This window comes from Neoarius graeffei, chromosome 4 (assembly GCF_027579695.1).
Source record: "Neoarius graeffei isolate fNeoGra1 chromosome 4, fNeoGra1.pri, whole genome shotgun sequence".
NCBI lineage: Eukaryota > Metazoa > Chordata > Actinopteri > Siluriformes > Ariidae > Neoarius > Neoarius graeffei.
This window is the reverse complement of record NC_083572.1, coordinates 11,772,400-11,798,211: the sequence shown is the minus strand read 5'-3', so window position 1 is coordinate 11,798,211 and position 25,812 is coordinate 11,772,400. Positions and strand designations below refer to the sequence as shown.

Sequence of the window (25,812 nt, the reverse complement as noted above, 5' to 3'; positions counted from 1 at the left end):
GCATTTCTTTAAATGAGCCTAAGACTTCTGCACAGGACTGTATATCTAAAATCCTGCTTCTGTTCTTTAAGGAATCTTTTTTGCTCTCCAGGTCTGTCCACAGCATCTCTATAAAGACTCAGAAAAACACTTGATTGCATTACGTAAATGTATTTATCTTTAACCAAAAATAATAAAGAATTAAAGCTTGCTGTAGCTTCCTCAGACGACTGACTTATTTTGTATCAGAAAGCTAAAACACTTATTTTCATTTCATTGCATACCTTTATCTCCAAAGCTGGTCCCACACTGCCCTCCTATGGCCAATCTACAGTGTGTATGTGACAGATGGGTATTGGGTAAAATACTCAATGCTAATATAATGAGTAAACCTCCTAAACACCTCCCTTACAACTGTACAATGCAGTTAGGGCTGAAATGAAAGCAGAGACGGACATTAAAAGTATTGCTCAATCTTTTAATAAGCTTTGTTAATCGATCTTTTTCTGTGTTATTAAAACCGATGCAGCCGAGACGGTGCCGATTTGTTTGGTCTTGTTCCTCCGATTTCATCAGTTCTCCTCGTCTGAAAGATCAAAACAGAAAACACGTGCATGACTAAGTAAGTTTTAATACATAGTTTCGTAGCTTATCACAATTCCTTCTAAAAAATAGAATCGGTGTTCGTTGTGATGTACGCAACGTTACACCGTGTATCCATCGGTGCTAACGATTATTGGTCTTAAGCACAGACAACTAAGCTTGCTTTTCACTCCAGTTTCTGCCATTATACAGGGTTCTTACACTTTTTCACCATTTTTTTTCCATGACTTTTCCAAAACCTTTTACTGAATTTCCATGACCATCGCTGGTTCATCACTGCTCATCGCATTTATAGCACAGCCCCCAACACTAGTTTACATAGCAGCCCCACTCATGCACAATCACATCATACACATACCTATTTCACGTCACCATTCACAACACTGTTGCCCCCTTTCTTCACACACACATAGACAACTACAGTACTGTACCTCATGCCCCTTCACATCACATATGCAAGTACACACCCACAGTCCATGTTTCCCCAAATATCCAGTCCATCTGTCCCAAACCCATAGCCCATGCTCTCAGCAACCCACCCCCTGCCCAAGCCCATAACTTTGTAATTTGTGCATTACAAGCATTTTGGTACTTTGGCACTATGACCCCCCCACATATGCACACAGGCAGACTACTGAAATTTACAGGTGCTTTCACAATAGGCCTATATTGTAATTTAACCATTGCCTAAATGATATCGTAAATGCGGAAATTAATGGTGATGATACACGGGGCAACTTTTTGGGCAATGTTGCCGAGCAATGTTGCTGGGCAATTGCATTTTGACTCTTTTCTATTGAGATTGGGCAACATTGTTTCTTTCTGAATGGTTTTGATAATCTCTGGCAACTTTTTGAGATAAGCCAATCAGAACGCGAGTATCGAGTCATGTGACCTCCGGTGAGGTTCGGATCAGAAATTTCAAAATATGGCGGCCGCTCAGTGTCAGTGGAGTGAAGAGATGGAGAGACTCCTCATCTGTTTTTACACCGGTAAGTTATTTTAATATTCTATATGGAGGAATTTACCTCACCAAAGCTCTAAAAAACAACAGACAGCTTGATTAAATGGTCACAGCAAAAATTAAGACATCGATTTTTTTTAGCTAACTGTAAACTGCCGTTGCTAACTGTTGTTGCCCATTGTTAGTTGCCCTGAAAAGTTGCCCCGTGTATCATCACCATAAGAGTTACAATTTGAAGACAACATTGAATGTCTATTTATTTCTGTGTTCAATCAGTTTAATCAACAACATTTACATCCAAATCCAGCAAGGTCCTCAAGGCCCTACACTGAATATCAAGCATCGCCTAAATGGCATCATAAAAAAATGAAAATAGAGGGTGAAAATCTGAAAAAAGTGGAATGTCTATTTCCATCCCTTTCCTATAAATTTAAGCAAAATAAAATCAATTGTGACATCCAAATTCAGAGAATACACAAGATTAAGAAATGGCTAGGCTAATATGGCTTCACCTATTACTAATCAAGTCTTATCATCCTTTAAAACGCAAAACTCTCAAGAGTCATAAAACTGAGGATATTATCCAATCCAATATCTTATTTACCATCTGTACACGCAAAAAAAAAAAATCAAACGAGAGCTCCAGGGCTCCAGCATCGTAATTCACCCCGAGGCGAACCGCGGCGCTCCGCTTAGGTTTCGTTTCTATCCCGGGCTCCAGCCCGACTTTGCACGCCCGTAGCTCGGGCAGGGGAGGTCTCAGCATCCCCAAACTTGACAGCCAGAGTCCTCTGCCCTCCCCCCAAAGAACCAGCGTGGGCAGGGCGCGCTAGCCCCGCGCCTCGGGATGCAATTCGCTGCGGCGCTCCGCTTAGGTTTCGTTTCTATCCCGGGCTCCAGCCTGACTTTGGACGCTCGTAGCTCGGGCAGGGGAGGTCCCAGCATCCCCAAACTTGACGCACCACGCCTAGCACGCTACAACTACTAGCATGTCGCACGTTACGAGGAGGGTGTGGCCAGGGTTGCCAGATGTGACTGATGATTTCCAGCCCAAAAAATGCTCAAAAACCACCTGGAGGCACTAAAACCTGCCTAATTTGAAAACCGCCCAATCTGGCAACACTGGGTGTGGCAGTCAATAGGCATAGCCAGCAGGCTACGCAGACTGTGCTAGACAACATTTCCAAGACAACTCGTGGCGATTTACATTTTATTACGGCACATCAATTTTATAAAGATAATCGATGAAACACTAGATAGATTTCCATGACTTTTCCAAAACTTCTGAACAAAATACTTTTTTCCATAACTTTTCCAGGGCCTGGAAATTTAATTTTAAAATTCCAAAACTTTTCCAGGTTTTTCATGACTGTACGAACCCTGCATTATACCTTCATCATCCTCATCTTCATCATCATCTTCCTCATCTTCGTCTTCGTCGGTGCTGAAGGTTCCGTCAGGGAGGCTGTAGATACGGATCACTTGCTGCGAACACAAACAAAGAACACGTCAGGGACTAAGGCTAGATTGCTGTTCGATCAGCTTCATGCTGTTCTGACGAAGGTGTCATGTTTGACAGAAATCGAGCAATTTCTGACTAGTTCGTCATCCTGCGTATCACAATGATGGAGTTTGAAGCCCTCTTAAGGACAATCATCATGAAAATAGTAAACAATTACCATTACAAAAAAAAAAAAAAATCTTTAAGATTAGTAATAATTTGAGCGATTCTGTAAAGGATTTATTCTTAATTGTAAGGATTTATTCTTAATTATAAGGATTTATTCTTGATCTCAGTTTAACCAAGACTGACGTGCAAATATTTTGTTTAATCTTATGTGGAACATATTGCCCTGTGCTATCATATCATAAGAACAGGCTGTGCATCAAATATTTTGTGTTCTATCTTAAGAACAGGCTGTGCATAATCTGTCTGAACATTTTGCTTATTATTGATGGAATTAAGATGTGACCTGCTCAGACCAAGGTCTCCTCACTCACACGCACGCACGCATAAAAATTCTTCTGTAGTCTTTTGTCTTTCGGCGAAGCTGTGAAATAAAGACGGTGAAACTAATTTCTGGGTTCCTGTCTGTTTCACGATTCGCCCCAGAATATTCTGGGTGACACGGAGGGACCTATCTGCGAGAGTGTGATCGCTCCGGTTGGGGGCAAGAGGAAGAGATGGTGGATCTCTTACCTAACAGATTCTATCCACATTCACTGGATATGAGCAATCGCGCACTCTGATTGGCTACTCGACTACTGGGATATCAGCTCATATACCGTGAGTAGAGAAAAACAAAATGGCAGAGCGTTTTGCTGAACCAACCCAGGATGAAATAAAAACTCTCAAACCCCAAAAATTATCACGTTATCTTGTGATCCACACTCCAGCCCAGTCAGTGGTGGTAATGCACTTTTAAGTGAAAACCCGAAAGAGGACCCAAAAAAAAAAAAGTGTCGCAACCAGCGCTCGAAACTAACGGTGTCCCGACGTCCCGGGGACCATAAAAAATGTCATCGGGACACAAAATTATTATATCTGGGACAATCCCGGGACAATGGAAAAAAAATAGATCTAGAAAAAAAGTTCTACATTAATATTATTTACAAAGCCATAACACATACGTAGACATTCACCTAATTTGTCAATTTTAAAACGTTAACAGCTAAAAATACATAGTAGCTACACTTTCGATGCACCTGCATCAGTAGGCTACAGAGCAGCGCATTCTGTTCTAGAATCTTCGGCCGGAGTCCGCATTATATGGACTTGGAATGGAATTGCTACCGCACACGCTGCGCCGACTCTTGCCAGAACAAAAATGCTGAAGTGGTTGAAGCGGACCGACCGCGGGGAAGAAACTGAAAGCCCAGACATAACGTCTCCGGGACCTTCAGGATCCAAAGTGTCCTCGCCTGGTCTGCAGGCAACGCTAGCAACTGAATGAACTTAATGAACACTGTTAGACACGTTATAAAATACAACAGGAATGATGTGGATGATACTGACGGAAGATACCGTTCAACAGAATAAGTGAGTTTTCTTGGTGTCTTTCTAGTTCAGAAAGTTTAGTCAGTCAGCAGCACAACTAGGCTCGGACCTGGCACTATGTTGCTAACGTTTGCACCCACGTTTCGGCAGCGAAAGTTCATAAAAATGGATAACGGAAAGTTCATAAAAATGGATAACGGTAATGGTGAAAATGATAAGTTGGCCTTATAAGTGCCAACAGATATTCAAGGTATAAGTAGATGAAATGAACATAAAAGGGGTCTTATTTTCAACTAAAGTGTACTGCAGATGTAGGGAGTTGAAACATTTTCTGAATGAGCTAGTTGGCCCCTTTAAATAAACGGGTATCTATTCATACAGTGAGATCGCCAAAGTTTAATAAACTGAAAATGCAATAACTGTAATTTTGAAGTAGATGATGTATAGGACGTGTCGCTTGTGTCTTGTGACTTATTGTAAAAATGATATAAAGGGTTCAAAATCGCATAGTTACAAATATAATAGTAACTTCATATGATAATATTAACCACTGGTTATTTCAGAGAGGAAAAAAATGGGGACACTATTGCTTCCATTCGGGACAATACAACACAGAATTCGGGACCACTGGGGGACACAAAGAAAAAAAGTTAATTTCGAGCCCTGGTCGCAACAAAATATGGTTAAGAAATTTTTTTTTTTACATTTTGCAAGAATTATTATTATTATTATTATTATTATTATAGCATTTTTCACAAATTGCTCATCATTTCACCGGTTCGTTTACATTCTAAGGCCACACCAATTTAATTAGTTGGTTCTCGGATTTTTTCAGGAAAAATATGAAGCGAGTGGGCGAAATAAAAATAAAATATGCTCTGATGGTAAAATTAGCAGTGGAAATAGACCAAACAAACAATACAGGCAAACCAGTAAACAGAATTTCAACACAGCTGTCAAAGATTCTACGCTTCTGTTCGCTGAATATCCTAACAATCACAAACACAGGCTTTGCAGGATTCCCCTCCACAGGCATGTTTCTTCCACAAGTCTTTAAAGTGAAAGGGGCGATTTGATTGGTTTTCGGCGTCACATGACGTGACCTTTTCTGTTGGCGGGAGTTTGATTTCGATTTTTTTTTTCATTTTGCATTTTTTTCAAGCGGCGATTCCGAGAACCAACTAATTAAATTGGTGTGGCCAAAGCGCAAATTATTTTGTCAGGTGTTTGTCAAGTTTTTATTTATCGAATTTGCAAAAAATAAAAATGCTGTTTCTCAAAATCCAGTGAATGTGGATAGAATAAAAGTTATCCCACTCAATCTGGTGGTACATGGCTTAGAGCCAACTCGGCGATCAGTTCCTGTCCGACTTGATTTCGTAGAATAACTGTTAAATGTTTAGTGTCTGAAGTCTGCTTTAATTTAAAAGCAAACATTTTCTGTTATTTTATAAAACTATGCAACAATGTTATATAGCTGGCCTAAATTGTGTCATGTGATCCAAGTGTGCATACAATCTGATTGGCGCTCCAGTCTTCGACGGTGAAACGTAATCTCTGGCCAAACAACTAGACGGAGTTTCCCAAAATCATTGTGAACCATCATCTTAACTAAGAGAGCGCGTTCACTGTATCTGCTCGCGCTATTATTTAACGATCATCTTTGTGCTGCGATGCTTTTGGGAAATTCGGTCCTGTTTGACGGTTATTTTACAGCTTGAGCAGTATTAGAACAATCCTCCAGTATGTTGCACGTTTTGTCCTCCATCCTCTCCAATCACTGCTTTTCACACTGTGGTGAGGCTCGTCTGAGTTGTACTTGCTCACCTTGTTGGGATCTTTGAGGATGAGGTACTTGCCCTCGTCCAGTTTGCGGCAGATGTCGATGACGCAGCGCAAGATGCCCCATGCGTTCTCCATGCTCAGGTTGATCTGGCTTGCAAACTCATTGGGCTTGAACTGCTGCGTGCCCAGGATCACATGGCGCGCAGAGTCTTTCACGTGGTATCGGGACACGTAACTGTGGTGCACAGAGAGCAGGATTTTTAATGCTGTGAATCTGATCTACTGCAAGAAAAAAGGTTTTCGTCCTGAAGTTTGTGCTTCGTGTCAGAACTGTTTGGGAATCAAAAAAATGTGGGACAAAACAAGTGCACGCAGGTGTGTACAAATGAAACGTGTATTCTCACCCCAGCTTGAGGTACTCCGAGCCGGCCAGCAGGGCGCAGCAGGTCCAGCGTGCCAGCTTGTAGCTGTTGTTCTTCAGCTCTGTGGCCAACACGGCTCCTCTCTGAGAGTCGAGCTTCTGACGCCAGTCCACTCCGTTACAATACTGCACAAACAACGACCTTTTCAGTGTGGCAAACCTACACACATTTACAGGTCAAAAAAATTTTCAACCTAGCTGTTTTTTTTTTTTTTTTAAAAACCCAGGTAAAATTTTAGATTCTTACAAGGGATTTTCCATCACTTCTTTTGTCTCTCTTCCATCCACTTCCTCTCTGTCTACACCTACCTAGTAGCTCCTCTTGTCTGTCTGACCCAGTCAGAAAACGGGCTGCGTTTCATCCAAGGTCAGACTTGATTCTTCGGCAGCCAAACCAGATAGAACACGATACCTGGGTACTTGGTCAGTAGAAGCGTCTTATCTTCAGAAAAGTCTGACTTTTTTTAAATAATATGGGTCAAAACCACACATATCTATCTTCTCCTTGTATCGAATCTTCGCTCGACCGTTCAAATCTGAGAAAATTCAGCACTGTTTATAGACACGCTTTCAGTGGCTGCCGTCCTAGTTGCTTTGTATAGCCACCGTCATGGCGGACGCTCATGACGTAGCACATTTTGATCACGTGGCTGCAAGTCATCTATTCCTAGGGCTGGGTATCACCAGATACCTCACGATACGATACTATGGCGATATTTTGCCCACGATAACGATATCACGGTACAGCGATTCTGCGATAATCGATATATTGCAAGAAATTTCAACCACATCGCAATATCTGTGTCACTGAAGAAAATCAGAATTTATTGACCACTGTAAAATTATATTTCACATACATAACTACACACTCTTGCCAGACATACGTATATTTGTCTCTATTCTACTGCTGGCAAAACCAAGAGTTGCTTCACTACAACATACAGAAAATTCCCATTTCTGTGCTAGTATTCTCAACTTTTCTGTAAGCATGGACACATCCGTGCTGCTTAACAAGCAGAATCAAATTGTTTTATGAAAACTTAAAACTTGCACTGCAGACTGCACATGCATTTCAGTGCTAACACTAATATCAATTTGTTCTTTGTAAACTTGAGAACATATACCTGAGAGCATTTAACTTGTGCTTATTTTGCAGGAACAACACACTGTCTGAAACACATTGAAAAGTGCAGTGGGCATCTTAATTGGAGCATCTTAATTTAATTGGAGCGAAACAGGTTTTGCAAAGTGCATTCTCTTTGTCCGGCTCACTGTTTTTTTTTCTCCTTTCCTTTGGAATCCAAAGTGCCTCCAAACATCTGCCTTAAAGTTCGGCGGCGTCTCTGGGTTTACGTTAACAGCCATGCTTGCCTGTTTTTTTTTTTCCTCACTGCAACCGCCGGGGAAAAAAGAGAAGACGAAGAGTGCCTTGCAGTGAGGTAGCGGCACAGCGACACCTCGCGGACCGGAGGTGCGGAAGTCGTACTGGATTTACAACCCGTCTGAAACATGATTTTATTATTTGAAAAAATAACGATATTCAAATTTTGAGTATCGATATTGAATCGGAAGACAAAGTATCGCGATATATCACCGTATCGATATTTTTGCACACCCCTATCTATTCCTATCTACCTAATTAGCATTTTTTAAAATTATTATTATTATTTTAAATACTTAACCAGGATTTTTGAACTCTGAACCTTCTGATTCTTAACTCAACACCTTCACCACTAAACCAGCAACAAGTACTTTAGAAGGAGTGACATATAGTGTTCAGCGTAAATGAGTGCACCCCCTTTGAAAAGTAACATTTTAAACAATATCTCAATGAACACAAACAATTTCCAAAATGTTTAAAAGACAAAAGTTTAATATAACATCAGTTTAACTTATAACGGGAAAAAGCAAGGTTAATAATATAACTTGGTGTAGAGGCTCGTTCGTAGTGAGACCTTGAGGAAAGTGCTATAGCTTACACTGACGAAGTCTCTGACCCAAAGTAACTGTTTCCACTCTCAGTGTCCATGTGCCTGGTAATAAATCCACTTGAAACGTCTTGAAAGTTGAACTTTAATCCTCGTTTTAACAATTACAAAGGTTCTAAGATGCAGAGAGCCAGGTAAGAAAAACTGTTCGCTTCCACGGCTCCTCAAGATCTACAATGAGAAGCGCGAGACCGTTCCTATGGTAGCCGAGTTGGCAAGCTCTTAAAGCGACAGTACACATTTTTAGTCTATGTATAACAGATAACCTACGCATATGAATTCTAATTCTTCACATATGAATTCTAATTCTAATTCTAACGGTCTCTAATTCTTCTAACCTTGCCACATATTATTCATCATTTTAACCTCCTAAGGCCCAAGCTGTTTTTTTTTTTCATGCATTTTTTATTTCTCTTTGCTATTTGGGCTTATTAGAACCTGATTAGAATAAAAACTAAGCATCATCTTTTGATAAGATGTACTTTTAGAGAAAAAGTATGTCCACATATGTGGATTCTTGTTCTGAATTTCCATAAAGTGCTGTCCACGCATGTGACCGCTAAGCCCTAGGAGGTAATAAACTACTTATATGAAATTACACACTCAAATGAAATTATTTATACCTTTCAACATAAATTGTAATTCACATCTATATGAATTCTACTTTGGCCGCTACACTTAGATGACACATTTTTCAGTTTTACTCAAATTAGGGTGGTGCAAAAATGAGTACACCCCACAACAAAAACTACTACATCTAGTACTTTGTATGGCCTCCATGATTTTTAATGGCAGCACCAAGTCTTCTAGGCATGGAATGAACAAGTTGGCGACATTTTGCAACATCAATCTTTTTCCATTCTTCAACAATGACCTCTTTTAGTGACTGGATGCTGGATGGAGAGCGATGCTCAACTTGTCTCTTCAGAATTCCCCATAGGTGTTCGATTGGATTCAGATCAGGAGACGTACTTGGCCACTGAATCACTTTCACCCTGTTCTTCTTCAGAAATCCAACAGTGGCCTGAGATGTGTGTTTAGTCATGTTGGAAAAGTGCATGACGACCAAGGGCATGGAGTGATGATAGCATCTTCTCTTTCAGTATAGAGCAATACGTCTGTGAATTCATGATGCCATCAATGAAATGCAGCTCCCCGACACCAGCAGCACTCATGCAGCCCCAAATAAGGACACTGCCACCACCATGTTTCACTGTAGGAACCAGGCATTTTTCTTTGCATTCCTCACCTTTGCGACGCCATACAGTTTTGAAGCCGTCAGTTCCCAAAACATTTATCTTGGTCTCATCACTCCAGAGTATAGAGTCCCAGTAGTCTTCATCTTTGTCAGCATGGGCCCTGGCAAACTCTAGGCGGCCTTTTTTGTGCCTGGGCTTTAGGAGAGGCTTCTTTCGTGGACGGCATCCGTGCGTGCCATTCCTCTGCAGTGTACGCCGTATTGTGTCACGGGAAATAGTCAGCCCAGTTTGGCTTTCTACTTCTTTAGAAAACTGCAGTGAACTCGCATGCCGATTTTCTTCAACCCTTCTCATCAGAAGACGCTCCTGTCGAGGTGTTAACTTCCGTGGACGACCTGGACGTCTCTGTGAGATGGTTGCAGTTCCATCTTTCTTAAATTTTTGTACCACTTTTGCTACAGTATTCTGACTGATAAGTAAAGCTTTGCTGATCTTCTTGTAGCCTTCACCTTTGTGGTGGAAAGAAATTATTTTCTTTCTCAGGTCTCTGACAGCATGAAATGGGGAGGGGTTTTCTTTAAGTAACACCCTTTTATAGTCAACTGTCTGCTGGACACCTGTGTAATAACTAATTAGACTCACCTGTGATTGTATTCTTGTTAGACATTTGTAGTCTACAATTTAGCTTTGCTCCAGAGACTTTCAGTGGGGTGTACTCATTTTTGCACCACCCTAATTTGAGTAAAACTGAAAAATGTGTAATCTAAGTTTTATTATTAACCTTACTTTCACGTTATAAGTTAAACAGATGTTATATTAAACTTTGTCTTGTCAACATTTTGGAAATTGTTTGTGTTCATTTAGAGTGTTTAAAATGTTACTTTTCAAAGAGGGTGGACTCATTTACGATCAGCACTGTGTATTTTGAATTTATAAATGAGTCCAATCTTATTAGATCATTAAGTAGTTTAAAATACAAAAGTCTTCCTAACTCCTCACCCGAGATATACTGTCTCCCTAATACAGGTAGCAAATTATGAACTGGGTTAAAAATTCTGACCTGGAACATACACACATTCACATAATATGCAAAAAAAAAGACGCCGTCTTTTTCTCATTCTTACCCGTGAGTCCCACTCATTGAGCGCTTTGATGTTGATGAAGGAAAGCTCTCCGTTTGCTCCAGTCATCACGCCATCATGCTCACAGCGCACAATCAGATCAATATCCTCTCCAAGTTTCCACCTCCGGTACCTACACACACAGAGTCAATATCCTCTCCACACCTCCAGTGAGAGGAGTTCAATATATTTTGATACAGAATTGCACAACATGTCCATCGACACCAGGAAATGCTACTACGCTCAGGAAATCCACGTGCATTTCCATATTCGAGAATGTTTCATGCAACTTCAGTACAACCCCGATTCCAAAAAAGTTGGGACAAAGTACAAATTGTAAATAAAAACGGAGTGCAATAATTTACAAATCTCAAAAACTGATATTGTATTCACAATAGAACACAGACAACATATCAAATGTCGAAAGTGAGACATTTTGAAATTTCATGCCAAATATTGGCTCATTTGAAATTTCATGACAGCAACACATCTCAAAAAAGTTGGGACGGGGGCAATAAGAGGCTGGAAAAGTTAAAGGTACAAAAAAGGAACAGCTGGAGGACCAAATTGCAACTCATTAGGTCAATTGGCAATAGGTCATTAACATGACTGGGTATAAAAAGAGCATCTTGGAGTGGCAGCAGCTCTCAGAAGTAAAGATGGGAAGAGGATCACCAATCCCCCTAATTCTGCGCCGACAAATAGTGGAGCAATATCAGAAAGGAGTTCGACAGTGTAAAATTGCAAAGAGTTTGAACATATCATCATCTACAGTGCATAATATCATCAAAAGATTCAGAGAATCTGGAAGAATCTCTGTGCGTAAGGGTCAAGGCCGGAAAACCATACTGGGTGCCCGTGATCTTCGGGCCCTTAGACGGCACTGCATCACATACAGGCATGCTTCTGTATTGGAAATCACAAAATGGGCTCAGGAATATTTCCAGAGAACATTATCTGTGAACACAATTCACTGTGCCATCCGCCATTGCCAGCTAAAACTCTATAGTTCAAAGAAGAAGCCGTATCTAAACGTGATCCAGAAGCGCTGACGTCTTCTCTGGACCAAGGCTCATTTAAAATGGACTGTGGCAAAGTGGAAAACTGTTCTGTGGTCAGACGAATCAAAATTTGAAGTTCTTTATGGAAATCAGGGACGCCGTGTCATTCGGACTAAAGAGGAGAAGGACGACCCAAGTTGTTATCAGCGCTCGGTTCAGAAGCCTGCATCTCTGATGGTATGGGGTTGCATTAGTGCGTGTGGCATGGGCAGCTTACACATCTGGAAAGACACCATCAATGCTGAAAGGCACATCCAGGTTCTAGAGCAACATATGCTCCCATCCAGACGACGTCTCTTTCAGGGAAGACCTTGCATTTTCCAACATGACAATGCCAAACCACATACTGCATCAATTACAGCATCATGGCTGCGTAGAAGAAGGGTCCGGGTACTGAACTGGCCAGCCTGCAGTCCAGATCTTTCACCCATAGAAAACATTTGGCGCATCATAAAACGGAAGATACGACAAAAAAGACCTAAGACAGTTGAGCAACTAGAATCCTACATTAGACAAGAATGGGTTAACATTCCTATCCCTAAACTTGAGCAACTTGTCTCCTCAGTCCCCAGACGTTTACAGACTGTTGTAAAGAGAAAAGGGGATGTCTCACAGTGGTAAACATGGCCTTGTCCCAACTTTTTTGAGATGTGTTGTTGTCATGAAATTTAAAATCATCTAATTTTTCTCTTTAAATGATACATTTTCTCAGTTTAAACATTTGATATGTCATCTATGTTCTATTCTGAATAAAATATGGAATTCTGAAACGTCATCATTGCATTCCGTTTTTATTGACAATTTGTACTTTGTCCCAACTTTTTTGGAATCGCGGTTGTACTTTTCAATGTGGCTGTTTAACCCGGCTCGGGTTTGATCTCACCTGTATGCTACAGACGCCACCTCACTCTTATCCATATCCTCCTCGATGAACGGGTTTGAGTTCGGGAACTTGTGCCTCTCTCCCTAAAGAACACATTTCATGCACCTCAGAAGATGTTCAAATACCTGACCTGCATCTGATTAGTGTGAAGGCTGATCTTTCACGGTTAAAGAGCTGCGCTACACTACCATGCGCAGGCACTGCTGGCTGAAATTGTGGTTGATGTATGTGGCCTCCATGGCCAGGTTTCGAGGCGAGTTCAGGGAGTTTCCTTCCTCCTGAGGAGGCTCGTTTGCGGTTTCGCTGACCGTGAGCAGATCTGATGGGGACACATATACACACACGCACACAATTTTCACTTGAAAAGCTCCACTGTAGTATCTAGCTGCCGAAAGTTGGAGTTTCTTGGCACGCTCACCGAAGTCGGAGTTGTCTCTCTTGTCGAAGAAGAGCTTGTTTCCGACACGCTGCACGATGATGTCCCAGGAGTTCACTGAGCGTGTGCAGCACATCAGCGTGGCCAGGATGGCATCGGTAGCAAAGACATTGCCTTGAGTCTTAGCCAGCTATGAAAAGACAGATTTATGATGGTGGTTTAATGTAGCGGCTCAGTCATTCAGGGTTCTCTCTTGATATTGCAGCAGCAGAAACAAAAAACTACTTTTTAAGCATTAAAAAAAAAAAGTGCTGGCCAGAACACAAAGCTGTTTGGCAAAAACGCAGGGGGAAAAACAAAATCACACCAAGTCTCAAGGACAGGTAGGACCAAGGAAAAAAAAAAAGAACCACATCTTGCAGCAAAATTACTGAAAGCCACAATAAAGAACTGAAATCGTAAACTTTTATGGCTTCCCAGCTGGGGTATTAATGTTACCTTACGGATAACAGGGTCATCAGTGGTGGTGACTGTGTGGAAGATCCTTTTAATGCTCTTTAGAGATTTCTCGTTGCGGGTGGTGATGCGATCGAATGCTTTATCGTAGTGCTCCAGGGCACCGCAGCACTCGCTGCACCGGAGAGAGAGAGAGACAAAGATACCAGAATATATCAGTCGACACAACTTGGGTGTGGTCTGAAATGAAGAATTTACAGACAAACTGCCAAAGAAGAAAGTCTTCCATTTCCTGGAATGTATTTTTTTTCCCACGTTTGAGGAGTGGTTTTGGGAAACACCTAGCTCGAGGTCAGTGTGTTCACTCACATGTCTGAAGGATCAGCCACCTCCATGTATCTCATCTTCATCAGGCGAGGGAAGTCCATCTCTTCCTTTACCTCCCAGTCACTGCGCACCTCCACTGACGAATCCCTGGGCTTCAGCTGAGCCTGCCACAGCCACGACAGGACACGCCACACTTAATAACCACGAATATGTCATCTCCTGAACATCTGTCCAACCAGCCCAGTAATTAATCACAGTGACTGACAGAGTTTATGAGACGGAGCAATTTCGATTCGGTCATAAAATGAAACGAAAAGCCTGTACCTGTGACTTCTGGTCCCACTTCTGACGAACCCCAAACTGCTTCTGGAACTTCTTCTGCAGGCGCATACGGTCTCTCTCCTTCTGTTTCGCGCTCTTAGGGAGAGTCTGCAGGTTGAACTGGGTGAGATTCCTGCGGTCCTTATCCCGACGGAGGTTCCTCTGTAAACACACACACAGTGTTTCCCCTGAATTTACTGGCTTTTTTTTTGGGGGGGGGATGAGGATGACGATGGTCCTCAGTTAAAAATGTCATTTTAAAGTCTTCACATTTATTTTAGAACAATTTTTACAACAGAACTTTTTTTTATTTTTTAATCCAAGTTGGATCAAATCCTGTGGTGAGTCCTGTGCTGAGGGGATGCAGTTTCAGCAGGACAGCTGGTTGTGTTCTATTCAGGCAAATCCTCAAAAGGGCTCAAGTTTTTTTTAGACACCCCTACCTGAGGTCTGTCTGCTGTGCTCGAGTCTCTCTTGCAAAAGAAACCTTGATCTCAATTAAATGACCTGATTAAATAAAGCTTGGATTTAAATGAAAGTTCATCCCTCCAAGACAGTTCCACGGACTTGGCAAGGAGCACTGAAGGTATTCTGGAGACTCCTGGTGACGTCACTACTAAGACACTTCATTTTGGTTTTAACTCGTCACCCGTCTGTACCGCAGCCTCTCATACCTTACTGCTCGATTTTGTAGTTTGTAAAAAAATCACCCAGGGCAGCTGTTCCTGCTCCCTGCCCATCACCTGGTGCAGCTGTTCCTGCTCCCTGCCCATCACTTGGGGCAGCTGTTCTTGCTCCCTGCCTATCACCCGGGGCAGCTGTTCTTGCTCCCTGCCTATCACCTTGAGCACCTGTCCCTGCTGAGTTACAGACAACAGAAATTAGTTCCAAATAAAGAAACTTTCATGAATGAAAGCGTTATACTGTAGTCATTTCGAGATTTAAAATGGCATATGAACCATTTATAGTTCTAACTCAGGGGTTTTCAAAGTGTGGGAGAGTCAGCCCCCCCTCGGAGAGCAAATAAACAACAGCGCCCCCCCCAATTTTTGTTGTTGCTATACTTAATGTTCCATTCGTATTTTTAAAAAATGGTTGTTGTACACATTTTTCTTTTTTTCTTTTTCACGTTTTAAACATCTGTGCTTTTTAAAACATCTTGTTTTACACATTTTAAACATCTCATAGCATCGTTAGCTAGCACCTCTTGGCAGACAACACACTGTGGCAGTGGAGCATCTTCAGATCCAGTCCATGAAAATCCAAACTTTAAATAATCGTGGTCATACTTCCTTCTTTTTCCAGTCCCCCAGGATTCTGCGGGCCTTTTTTGTGATTGTTGCGGGCTAAAATGTCTGATGTTGCGGGGGTTTTCCAAATAAATTGTGATGAAAGTTGCGGCGTTTTTTAGGTTTTTGTTGCGATTACATTGCGGGAGGAAGTGAAAGTTGCGAGAAATTGTTGCGATTTTATTACTGAAAAACTATTGATTAAAAAACAAAGACACTGAGAAATGGTCCTATAAACAACTTTCCCAATATAAAAGATTACCAGGACTACAAAAATGCAGAAAAATAGGCTTTACGTATCCAAATGCACCTGTTGGTTCAAAAGTTAAAGTGCATAGAACCTCACAGCACAACATGAAGTTACCTTAAAATATAATATAAATGCCTCAGCTTTCATGTAAGAAAAAAAACTATTAATACTAGTACTGTGTGCAGGCAGTCTCTCCTGAAGACTAAATTAAACAATAATTATAAACTAATAAAATAAATGGCTCAGGCTTCATAGAAGAAAAAAAAAAACAATTTGAACAGAATTTCACAGTATGATGCTGAAGCTGCCTAAACAATGGAAAATAAAATACCATTTTGGCAAAAATGTTGCCATCCATTACTTTCTTGTATTAAGTAAAAAAAATAATAAAGTGCACACAGTGCTTCACTGTAAACATCACACACTTTCAGTAACAGAATTTAAGCCTACATAAACACTGACTCGCACATCATGCAATGTTGCCAGATACTGCTGACGTTTTCCAGCCCAAAATATGTTCAAAACCCGCCAAAATGCACTTAAAACCAATCTGGCAACACTGTGGGCATGCTGCTTCTCTTGAACGTAAACATGGAAGTAAGGCGGAAGGTAGTTTGTCGACGTCACCTCAAGACGACGCCAACGATTGGTCAAATTTGCGGGAAAGTTGCGGTGATTGGATATAATTGTAACACCGCCCTGAATTCGCGGGGATTGGCTGAATTTGCGCTGAAGTTGCAAATTGCAACATCCTGGAGGCTCTGGGTTTTTTTGCTTGGCCCAAACTCTGTCTCCTCACTCACTGTAGCTTTAGGTACTAAAAATCGATCCATTTTGCCTCTGGTAAAGGCTCCTCACGTTGCGCCCCCCCTGAAGAACTCTGGCGCCCCCCCGGGGGGGCGCGCCCCACACTTTGAAAAGCCCTGTTCTAACTGATTTATAATTCTCATTCCAAAGTCAGACAGCTGATTTCTTCTTTCTGCAATTTGTTTTCACTCACCTTTCTCCACTGCCTGTCACTACTTTGACTTGTGTGTTAAGTGAAGAACAGTAGTAGACTGACAGCTCGTTTGAAAGAACATGGAAAAATCAGTCATTTTCTATGGTGAGCTAACTTGAAGATGTTTACAAAGCGATATCATATTCCAACACGATCTCACTATGAATATTCGTAACATAACGCGAGCCAAGTTAATATAGTGTGTGTCTGAAGACATCACTCACTTTTTTCCCCCGCAAAAAAAAAAAAATCGTCCATCTTTTGCCACTTGGTGGCTTCTGACATTGCTAACTATTGTCTGAATCGCTTTTGAGCACGCGAGGAGAGCGCAGCGCATGGGAAACTGGCAGCTTGAGCGGGAGATGTTTCTGCATGGTCCAAGTGCCTGCATACTTGCTCTCCTGTTTTTGAGTAGGCACTCCTCATGTGGAAATCCCGCTCTGGTCATTGGTACGCAAGTCTCGCTCCTTCACGAAATCATGGCGTGCTGATCGCCGTTGATACGCCGTAATCTGTGCTTACGGCTTGTTCTGGGTTCGTCGAACTACATGGGAATGGTGCGGATTTCGCGTCAATTACGAGAAATACATGCTAATTCTCACTAGTTTTTAAAGAAGAAAGTCAAGACGTTGGGTTTTACGCAGCCAAGTTTATTTAATCAACATTTTTTTTTAAACTTTTGGTAGCATATTTTGGGCGCTTGACCTTAATTTGGGCGCCGACGACATTATCCATCACAGGTTTCATGTAACTGAAAGGCCTGCACTCTTTCCGTGTGGTCCTAGTGCCTGCACCCGTTTTTTTTAGCTCATCTGTCCACAATTTACAAAAAAAAAAAATTGCTGCTCCTCTGACATGACTGATTAGATTTCGATCAAACTCGCATACAATGTTCCCCAGGTGGGTGTGCAAAAAAAGTTGTCAAGATGGTGGCGCCACCTGTCATATTTCCGATTTTATGGGCGTCTGAAATTTTTGGGTGCCTCGTCACATTAAACGCTACTCTTCATAAACTGCTGGGACGTTTTCACTGACGCTCACAACCCAGAAGACTCTAAAGACATATTCCAGAAAGAATTGTTCACCAGGTGGCGCCACCTGCCACGGATGCAGCTACACAGGGGTTATATGCAATTTCCCAAAAATCGCTCCTCCTCCGACGGGATTGATCAGATTTCAAACTCGCACACAACAACAACAGCCGGTATGAACAACAGCCTCACTGATGCTTTTTTTTTTTTGGACCTTAAAGTGTGTGTGTGTGTGGGGACTTTCAGGGAGGAGGAAGCGCCTCCTCCTCATATCATTGTAGGGGAAACAAGAAAAGACTTTTGGGCTTTGAATAATCCTTAATTGGAACCAGAATTTAAAACCGTTTCAAAAAACATTTGCGTAACGTGCAAATCCGAATCGGAGATCAACTTCACGTGACATTTTTCGCAATGAGACAAGTTTCAGGTTGCGCCGTGTACCTGGGCGAAGCGCATGCGGTTCCTCTGGTAGGCCGATTTCTGGGTTTTGGCCGTGTCCACCAGCTGGAAGCTCGTTTCATCCTCCTCATGGAAATAAGCGTACTGACTTCCTCCTCCGAACTGGGATGAGTACTTATCTGCCAGGATGATAGGAAAGACAGCGATGCACTCAATGCATTAACAGAACGTTCAGGACGGAGATCAGGTTTATCAGGTCAAGGCCTGTGTGACTTGGTCATGCGCTTACTTGTGTATCTTTTATCCTGGTAGGTCGCTCCAGTCCAGTCTGCTACCTATAAAACGATACGGAAAAGAAGAAATCTAATTTAACAGTCTTGATTCAATGGTTTCCACCCTGAAATTGATTATTTTAAAAACGACAGCAAATCCAGATGTGCACAAATTTGCCAGTGATTACAAACAACAAATAATCTTTTTTTTTTTTTTAAATCCCATCCTAACTGTTACAAAACTTCAACACTGGCATCTCCTTCAAAAAAAAAAAAAAGTTAAACTAACATCTCTTTACAGAAAGTTTATAAATACAATAGAACATTCTTCTTTCATTGAATAACATGGTTTTACAGAACATCTGTTTATTATTAGGCTTTGACATCATCCATACAGTGCTGTGCGAAAGTCTTAAGCACATGTTAAGAAATGCTGGAGAACAAAAATGACTTAATATAATGAAATGTGTCAACATAAAAAAAAAAATGCATAAACAGCAGTAAGCCATAATAAATGAAACAAAGTCGATATTTGGTGTGAGACGACTCTTTGCTTTAGTCTCAGGCACAAGGAGTGCAGTTTTATAAGGAAGTGAGCTGTAGGTTTTACTGAGCATCTTCCAGAACCAGCCACAGTTCTTCTGGACACTTTGTCACACTCGCTTGTTAATTTTGCACCAAAACCCAGCAGCCTTCATTATGTTTTCTTTTTTAATCTGAAAAGTGCTCTCTTATGGAAGATGCTGCTCAGATACAAACTTTTTTCCCTGTAATATTTAATTCTGTGCTGGAAAACGAGCCTTTGGACTCTAAAATGTTTTGTAATGTTGTGACTCGATAATGCAGAAGTCATAGAATAGAAACCTATAACAAAGTTTGTGTGTGTGTGGGGGGAAGGGTGCCTAAGACTTTTGCACAGTACTGTGTGTGTCAGATTTGAGAATGAAATAACTGTAGTAGAACAAAAGATGGGTGTATGATCATTTGGGATGATTAATGAGTGAAATGTGACCTTGCCCAGACGGTCCCCTTTGCTAAAGGGCTGGTACGGCATGTCCTTAAACTTCTCCGGAACAGCGCAGGGACCCCATCCCGAGGGGTTATCCTGAATCACCGGGGCCAGGAACTTCGCCATGGTCTTCACGCACAACCGAGAAAGCAGAGAGGCTGTTAGATTCCAAAATAAATCAGATATCATTTCATCCTGCATTTCTAACACCTACTGGGGTTAACTGGGGCATTAACATGAAAGCTGAATTTTTAGCAGCTCTTTGAACAGAGTGTATAAGGACGACATCTCTCTTTAAGTAGAGATGAAGTGATGGATAAATCCTTCCGTCACCACTATCAGGTTGTCGAATGGAATTATGGGTAAGGCCAAACAAAATAATACATGTGTTTCCTGGGTTTTCAAAATAGGGTAGGTAGGTAAAAAAAAAATTTCTTTATCCCAAAAGTTTACGACAAATTTTCTCAGGTAGGTCGGAAAAAGTGAGAAGTTTCCTTTGAAAACTTTTTTTGCAAAATACTCGTTCAAAACTAAACCTAGTCATCAGATATCGTTGATGATATAAGGATGCACTTGTATATAAATTGTTCTAATAATGATGCCATACTTTCATTTTCCAGGTAAAATGGGAATATTTTGGTGGATGATCTATTTGGTGGTGGCTAGAACCTAGATCTATCCCTTCAGTTCTGAACATTTCCAAAATATATTTTTATATACTAGTGGGGACTTTCATACTTAAAACTGATGTCTTGTGCGTTTATCGAAATTGGGTGCGTGCCTAACATCTCGGCCTTAATGACATTATATTTGCTTCATGTTTTTTCTTATTCTTTCTATGAATGCAATTTTCACTTATGTTGTTCTTATGAATACAGCTGCTCCGTGCCATTTTCTTTTCAAATAAAGAAACTAAACTTCCTATATTTAAGTTTCCTATTCTGTTTGGAAATTGTGTTGCAAAACAAATGCAAATGCTTTCATTTTTCAGCCGTTAGTCCATGGTTCATACTATTTGCTCTAAGGTTTAAATCACTGACACAAACTCCTCCAATTTCAGATTTATTATCAGTTCAGATATCTTAAGTTGAGTATAGAATAGCATTGGAAGTGTTGAATACCTGATTTATACCCTGAGCAAACAGTTCCTTGGGATGTATGCATTATTTCAATCACTATCTAGCCATATCCACACTAAATTACTTTCCCCGCATGAGACCTCTGCCCTCTCCCCAACGAACCAGCGCTGCCTGGGCAGGCTAGCCCCGCGCCTCGGGACGCAACTGGGCATGTTGGTTGTCAATTTACTCCTGACGGGCCTTGTATCTTTCGGCAAATACCGAGTAGTTTATATGACACACCCTAGCGGTTCTCGTTTGACTTGCCACGTGGCTGCCAAGCAGGTAGGGTCGGGCGCGAGAAATAGTTTGTTTATCGTGGTCATAAACAGTTGAAGGGTCGCAGTGTTTTTACAGGGTCGGTCGGGTAACCGGAAACGCATATATTATTTTGTTTGGCCTAATGTCAGAAACAGTTACATGTTCATGACACCACTGAAGATCACGTTACTTATGAAGATTAATATGTAGGGTGAGTTTTTATTTTTTAATTAAAAGGTTGTTGGAGTGTGTAGGGCTCAGACTCAAATCAGCACTGCTCTCTTCATACTAGTGTGCATGTTTACTGCACATCAGCTTGCGCAGTGGACTAGTCATCATTGACTACACAGCATCGCAGACGAGAACAAGGTCCAATTAACTCGCAATCTCTGAACACAGAACCAAATGCACTATATAGTATGAAAGTGCCCTATCTAGTGTCCTAAATAGCTCTAATTGGGATTCTGCTGCCTGACAGCTCTGAATAAGGTTTAAAACCTGTTATAAAAGCTTTATAACATGAATACAAATGATATTTATATAGTCTTCGTTTGCATGTGACGTCATAGCTAATTATGCATGAGGCTTTAAACCGGAAGTGGGCCATGTTGGAGGATATACACACACTCACGTGGTGCACATTTACTATCGAAGATATGCTCGACAAGTTGTTACGCTCAAGAATTCCTTTTGTTTCTTCACTATGTCGACTCTTTGTGCTGTAACTGGATGCAGGAACAACTCCATTTGAGACACAGGGAATTAAGTTCTTTAGAATTCCCGCAATTATAAATAAAAAAGGAGAAAAAACAAGAACTATCCATGGAGTGTAGACATCAATGGCTGTCCAACATAAACCGGGCTGATCTAAGCGATGAGAAAGCAAAAACCATACGAGTCTGCAGTGAACATTTTATCAATGGGAAGTACTACGAACTAGTTATTAATGACAGATCACAATATATAAGCAATACTGGATCGTTTAATAGCCTGGTTGTGCAGAAACTCGCCGCGGTCAAAGGTGACAAAGCCGTGATCATCGAGTTTGTGAGCCGACAATCAAAGGCTTCTCCGATTATTTCATTTAAAAAAAAACGAGCTGTATATAATTTTTGATCACGCTGATTTTTGTTTCTTCTTTCCATTAGGGAAACCAGGTGATCTCTACAGATCCAGACTGGGCGCCGACACAAAATACAGGCCACAACAAAATCAAAAACGGTAGCTACTAAAGCAGTAGCTCGAAATGTTCGGCTTACAGAGCACAAAAAGAAACGCAAAATTATTGAAGAATCTTCCCAAACGATCAGAGTCAATCCACTACCTCAAATACTGCGGCCTCCTCGCCTGCTGAGAGCTCTTTTAGAACTAAATATGTGATAAAGTGTGTTAGATACCTGTCTTTTAAAAGAGTCAAACCAATTGTTTTTCAAGAAAGATTTGAGAAATGGGCGGCACGGTGGTGTAGTGGTTAGCGCTGTCGCCTCACAGCAAGAAGGTCCGGGTTCGAGCCCCGTGGCCAGCGAGGGCCTTTCTGTGTGGAGTTTGCATGTTCTCCCCGTGTCCGCGTGGGTTTCCTCCGGTTTCCCCCACAGTCCAAAGACATGCAGGTTAGGTTAACTGGTGACTCTAAACTGACCGTAGGTGTGAATGTGAGTGTGAATGGTTGTCTGTGTCTCAGGCCAAGTTTACATTAGACCGTATCTGTCTCGTTTTCTTCGCAGATGCACTGTCCGTTTACATTAAACCGCCTGGAAAAGGGAATCCGCCAGGGTCCACGTATTCGATCCAGATCGTGTCAGCTCCGGTGCTGTGTAAACATTGAGAATACGCGGATACGCTGTGCTGAGCTCTAGCTGGCATCGTCATTGGACAACGTCACTGTGACATCCACCTTCCTGATTCGCTGGCGTTGGTCATGTGACGCGACTGCTGAAAAACGACGCGGACTTCCGCCTTGTATCACCTTTCATTAAAGAGTATAAAAGTATGAAAATACTGCAAATACTGATGCAAATACTGCCCATTGTGTAGTTACGATTGTCTTTAGGCTTGCCATCCTTCCACTTGCAAGTGGTAAGTGATATGCGCTGGGATCTCACACACAGCGGCTCAGTCCCGAATCACCGCTTGTGCACTTCACTCACACGCTCTGTGAGCTGCGCAGGGCCAGAGTGCGCACCCTCCAGAGGGCACTCGCTGTTCAGGGCGGAGTGATTTGGAGCGCAGGATGCCTGCGGAGCCGAGCGTATCCGTGTATTGGTGTTGCTGTGTGCACGCGAATCGTGTATTGGTGTTGCTGTGTGCACACTAATCGTTTTAAAAACGTTAATCTGATGATCCGCTGATACGGTCTAATGTAAACCCCACCTCAGCCCTGTGATGACCTGGCGACTTGTCCAGGGTGTACCCCGCCTTTCGCCCGTAGTCAGCTGGGATAGGCTCCAGCTTGCCTGCGACCCTGTAGAACAGGATAAAGCGGCTACAGATAACGAGATGAGATTTGAGAAATGACTACAAGCTTCTAAATGTAACTCCTCTTTACCTTCCCAGTCTGTACTCTTACTAGTGTATATTGTTTTTCCTCCAACATGGCGGCGGTCAGTGACGCAAGCAGTTTTGATCACGTGGTTGCAAACCAAGAATACACACCCAGCCAGTTAACATTATACCCTAAACTAACACTCTCTCTCTCTCTCTCTCTCTATATATATATATATATATATATATATAAAATTAATGAGCGTTATAGGGGAAACTTTGGATACAAAAAGTGTGTATATATATATATATATATATATATATATATATATATATATGTGTATGAGAAAGATATAAAAGTATTTTGTTTAATGCGTTGAGTGTTTTAGGGGTAACTTTAATAATAATAAAAAAAAATGTATAAATATTACATGCAGAAAGCTGCAAATGTGCTCGCGACACTCATTACGCAGCATATCCAGGACTTGCCATGTTAGCATTAGCATCGAACAAGAACCATGGAGTATTCTGAAAAGCTAAGCCACTCAATCTGAACAAAAACCTCCTGCAATGGCAGCTCACGGAACGAAGAAACAATAACCTTTATTTTATTTAAGATGCAATTCAAAACAAAGCAGATGTTTACGGATTGATCAATACTTGCTCACCCCAATCAGATTCTTTTCCAGTCGGTTCTCAGACGCCGGCGGAAATAGGAACGTATTCGGCTAACGTAAAGCGAGTTGAACTTCCGGTAACGATATTTCGGGGAAAAAAATTATATATTTTTATTTGTAACTCAAATAGTTCAATAAAAGCTGGTCCTAACTGAAATATATTTAAAAATAAAGTTACATAGAGTAGTACATTTGAGTAGTTTTATCACTACGCTGGGAATATTTCAAACAATTAGGTTGACGCGAGTAGGGATTTGCGACAGTTGTGGAACGTTTTATGGTAGTTTGTTGTCATGCGCAGTAAGGCACAACGAGGAGTCTGAAGGGAGGCGGTTGGCAACAGCTGGGTTGTGACTGGTCAGGAGATGGAGGACGGAAGTGACGATTCAGGAAGTGAGAGAGGAATGTTTGAGTTTGGTGGCGCCAATGCTCAACAGAGCGAGGCGTGGAAATTGTATCGAAATAAAAAGAGGAAAAAGCCAGATACTAGAGATGGGATTTATGGCTCTTTGATGGGATCCGCATCTTTGTGATCCGTTCTTTGAAAAGAGCCTTTCAAAAGACTGGCTCATTTGGCTCTTTTTTAAAATATTTATTCAGTTTTAAGAAGACAGCGTCTAAAGAAGCCAGATCCCTCTGCTTAGACAGTGACATCAATATTTCTGGACATACCTTTTATATAAAGCAACCTAGACTTACATTATTGTAACCCCTAAACGCTCATAAATAACCATTAAAAAACAATGAGGGCTTCAATGAATGTCCATGCAGAACGGCTTTTCTGTAAAAAAAAAAAAAAGAACCCACCCAAGAACATAGTTATCAAGAACGCAAGAATATTTTATAGAAAAACACTTGTTTTACAAAAATATTTAAGTCTGAGATACAAAATAGATACAACTACAATAAATATAACACAAGAACTAGTTATCACACAAGAACATTTTAATAGAAAAAAACAAACTTTATTAAAAATATTGAAATTGTAACAAAAATAGATACAACTAAACAGTCAGATAAATAGATAAAGTTATAACAAGATCACAAGATTATTTTAATAGAAAAAAACAAACTATTAATGCAAAAAATATATTATTATTAGAAAAATAGATACAACTAGACAAACAGATAAATAAATACAATACACAAAAATAGAACAAACAAAATGACGATAGAATAAATTAAATGAACGTCCGTGCAAAGTAGTTTTCCCACAATATTATCATTAATATCACACAACAACATTATAAACTATATACAAAACAATTTGAACTATTTTTTTTTTTGGGTACACGTGAAGACAGCGTGCACAACTGGTGCCATCCCTCCCCCAACCCCCCAATTCTCCAATTAAAGGTGGGGTATGAGATTTTTTTCAGGAGTATTTTTACCATATTGCTTGAAAAGCTCCTCACACCCATGTTGCAAGCAGTACAATAGAAGGTTTGACCCAAAAACGAAATATTTGAATCCAGTCTACAGTGTAAAATAAAGGAAAAACGCCATCCAATCCTATCGAGGTACCACCTCAAAATGATTGGAT

The 25,812-nt window shown here is 41.1% G+C and overlaps 1 protein-coding gene across 2 annotated transcripts; it reads right to left on the bottom strand.

Moving 5' to 3' along the window:
- Positions 1 to 443: 443 nt before the first annotated feature.
- eif3d (eukaryotic translation initiation factor 3, subunit D) lies at positions 444 to 24,352 on the bottom strand. 2 transcript variants are annotated; one of them, XM_060918822.1, is made up of 15 exons: positions 24,261 to 24,352; positions 19,736 to 19,861; positions 18,741 to 18,786; positions 18,494 to 18,630; positions 14,486 to 14,644; positions 14,204 to 14,325; positions 13,877 to 14,009; positions 13,421 to 13,568; positions 13,191 to 13,321; positions 13,003 to 13,085; positions 11,062 to 11,191; positions 6,734 to 6,876; positions 6,372 to 6,564; positions 2,938 to 3,031; positions 444 to 565 (listed from the first exon to the last, which is right to left on the bottom strand). In XM_060918822.1, the coding sequence occupies exons 2-15, from the start codon at positions 19,856 to 19,858 to the stop codon at positions 552 to 554; spliced, it is 1,656 nt and encodes a 551-aa protein (XP_060774805.1). In that variant the 5' UTR covers positions 19,859 to 19,861; positions 24,261 to 24,352; the 3' UTR covers positions 444 to 551. The 2 variants fall into 2 exon arrangements, with proteins under 2 accessions (XP_060774805.1, XP_060774807.1); XM_060918824.1 differs by having other exon boundaries at positions 19,736 to 19,890; positions 24,261 to 24,324.
- Positions 24,353 to 25,812: the final 1,460 nt, after the last annotated feature.

Coding starts and splice junctions, on each gene's coding strand:
- eif3d (XM_060918822.1), bottom strand. CDS start 19,858: ATGGCGAAGTTCCTGGCCCCGGTGATTCAGGATAACCCCTCGGGATGG. Junction 18,631..18,740: donor CCAGGATAAAAGATACACAA/GTAAGCGCATGA, acceptor TCATCCTGGCAG/ATAAGTACTCATCCCAGTTC. Junction 13,086..13,190: donor GCCAGCAGTGCCTGCGCATG/GTAGTGTAGCGC, acceptor TGTGTTCTTTAG/GGAGAGAGGCACAAGTTCCC.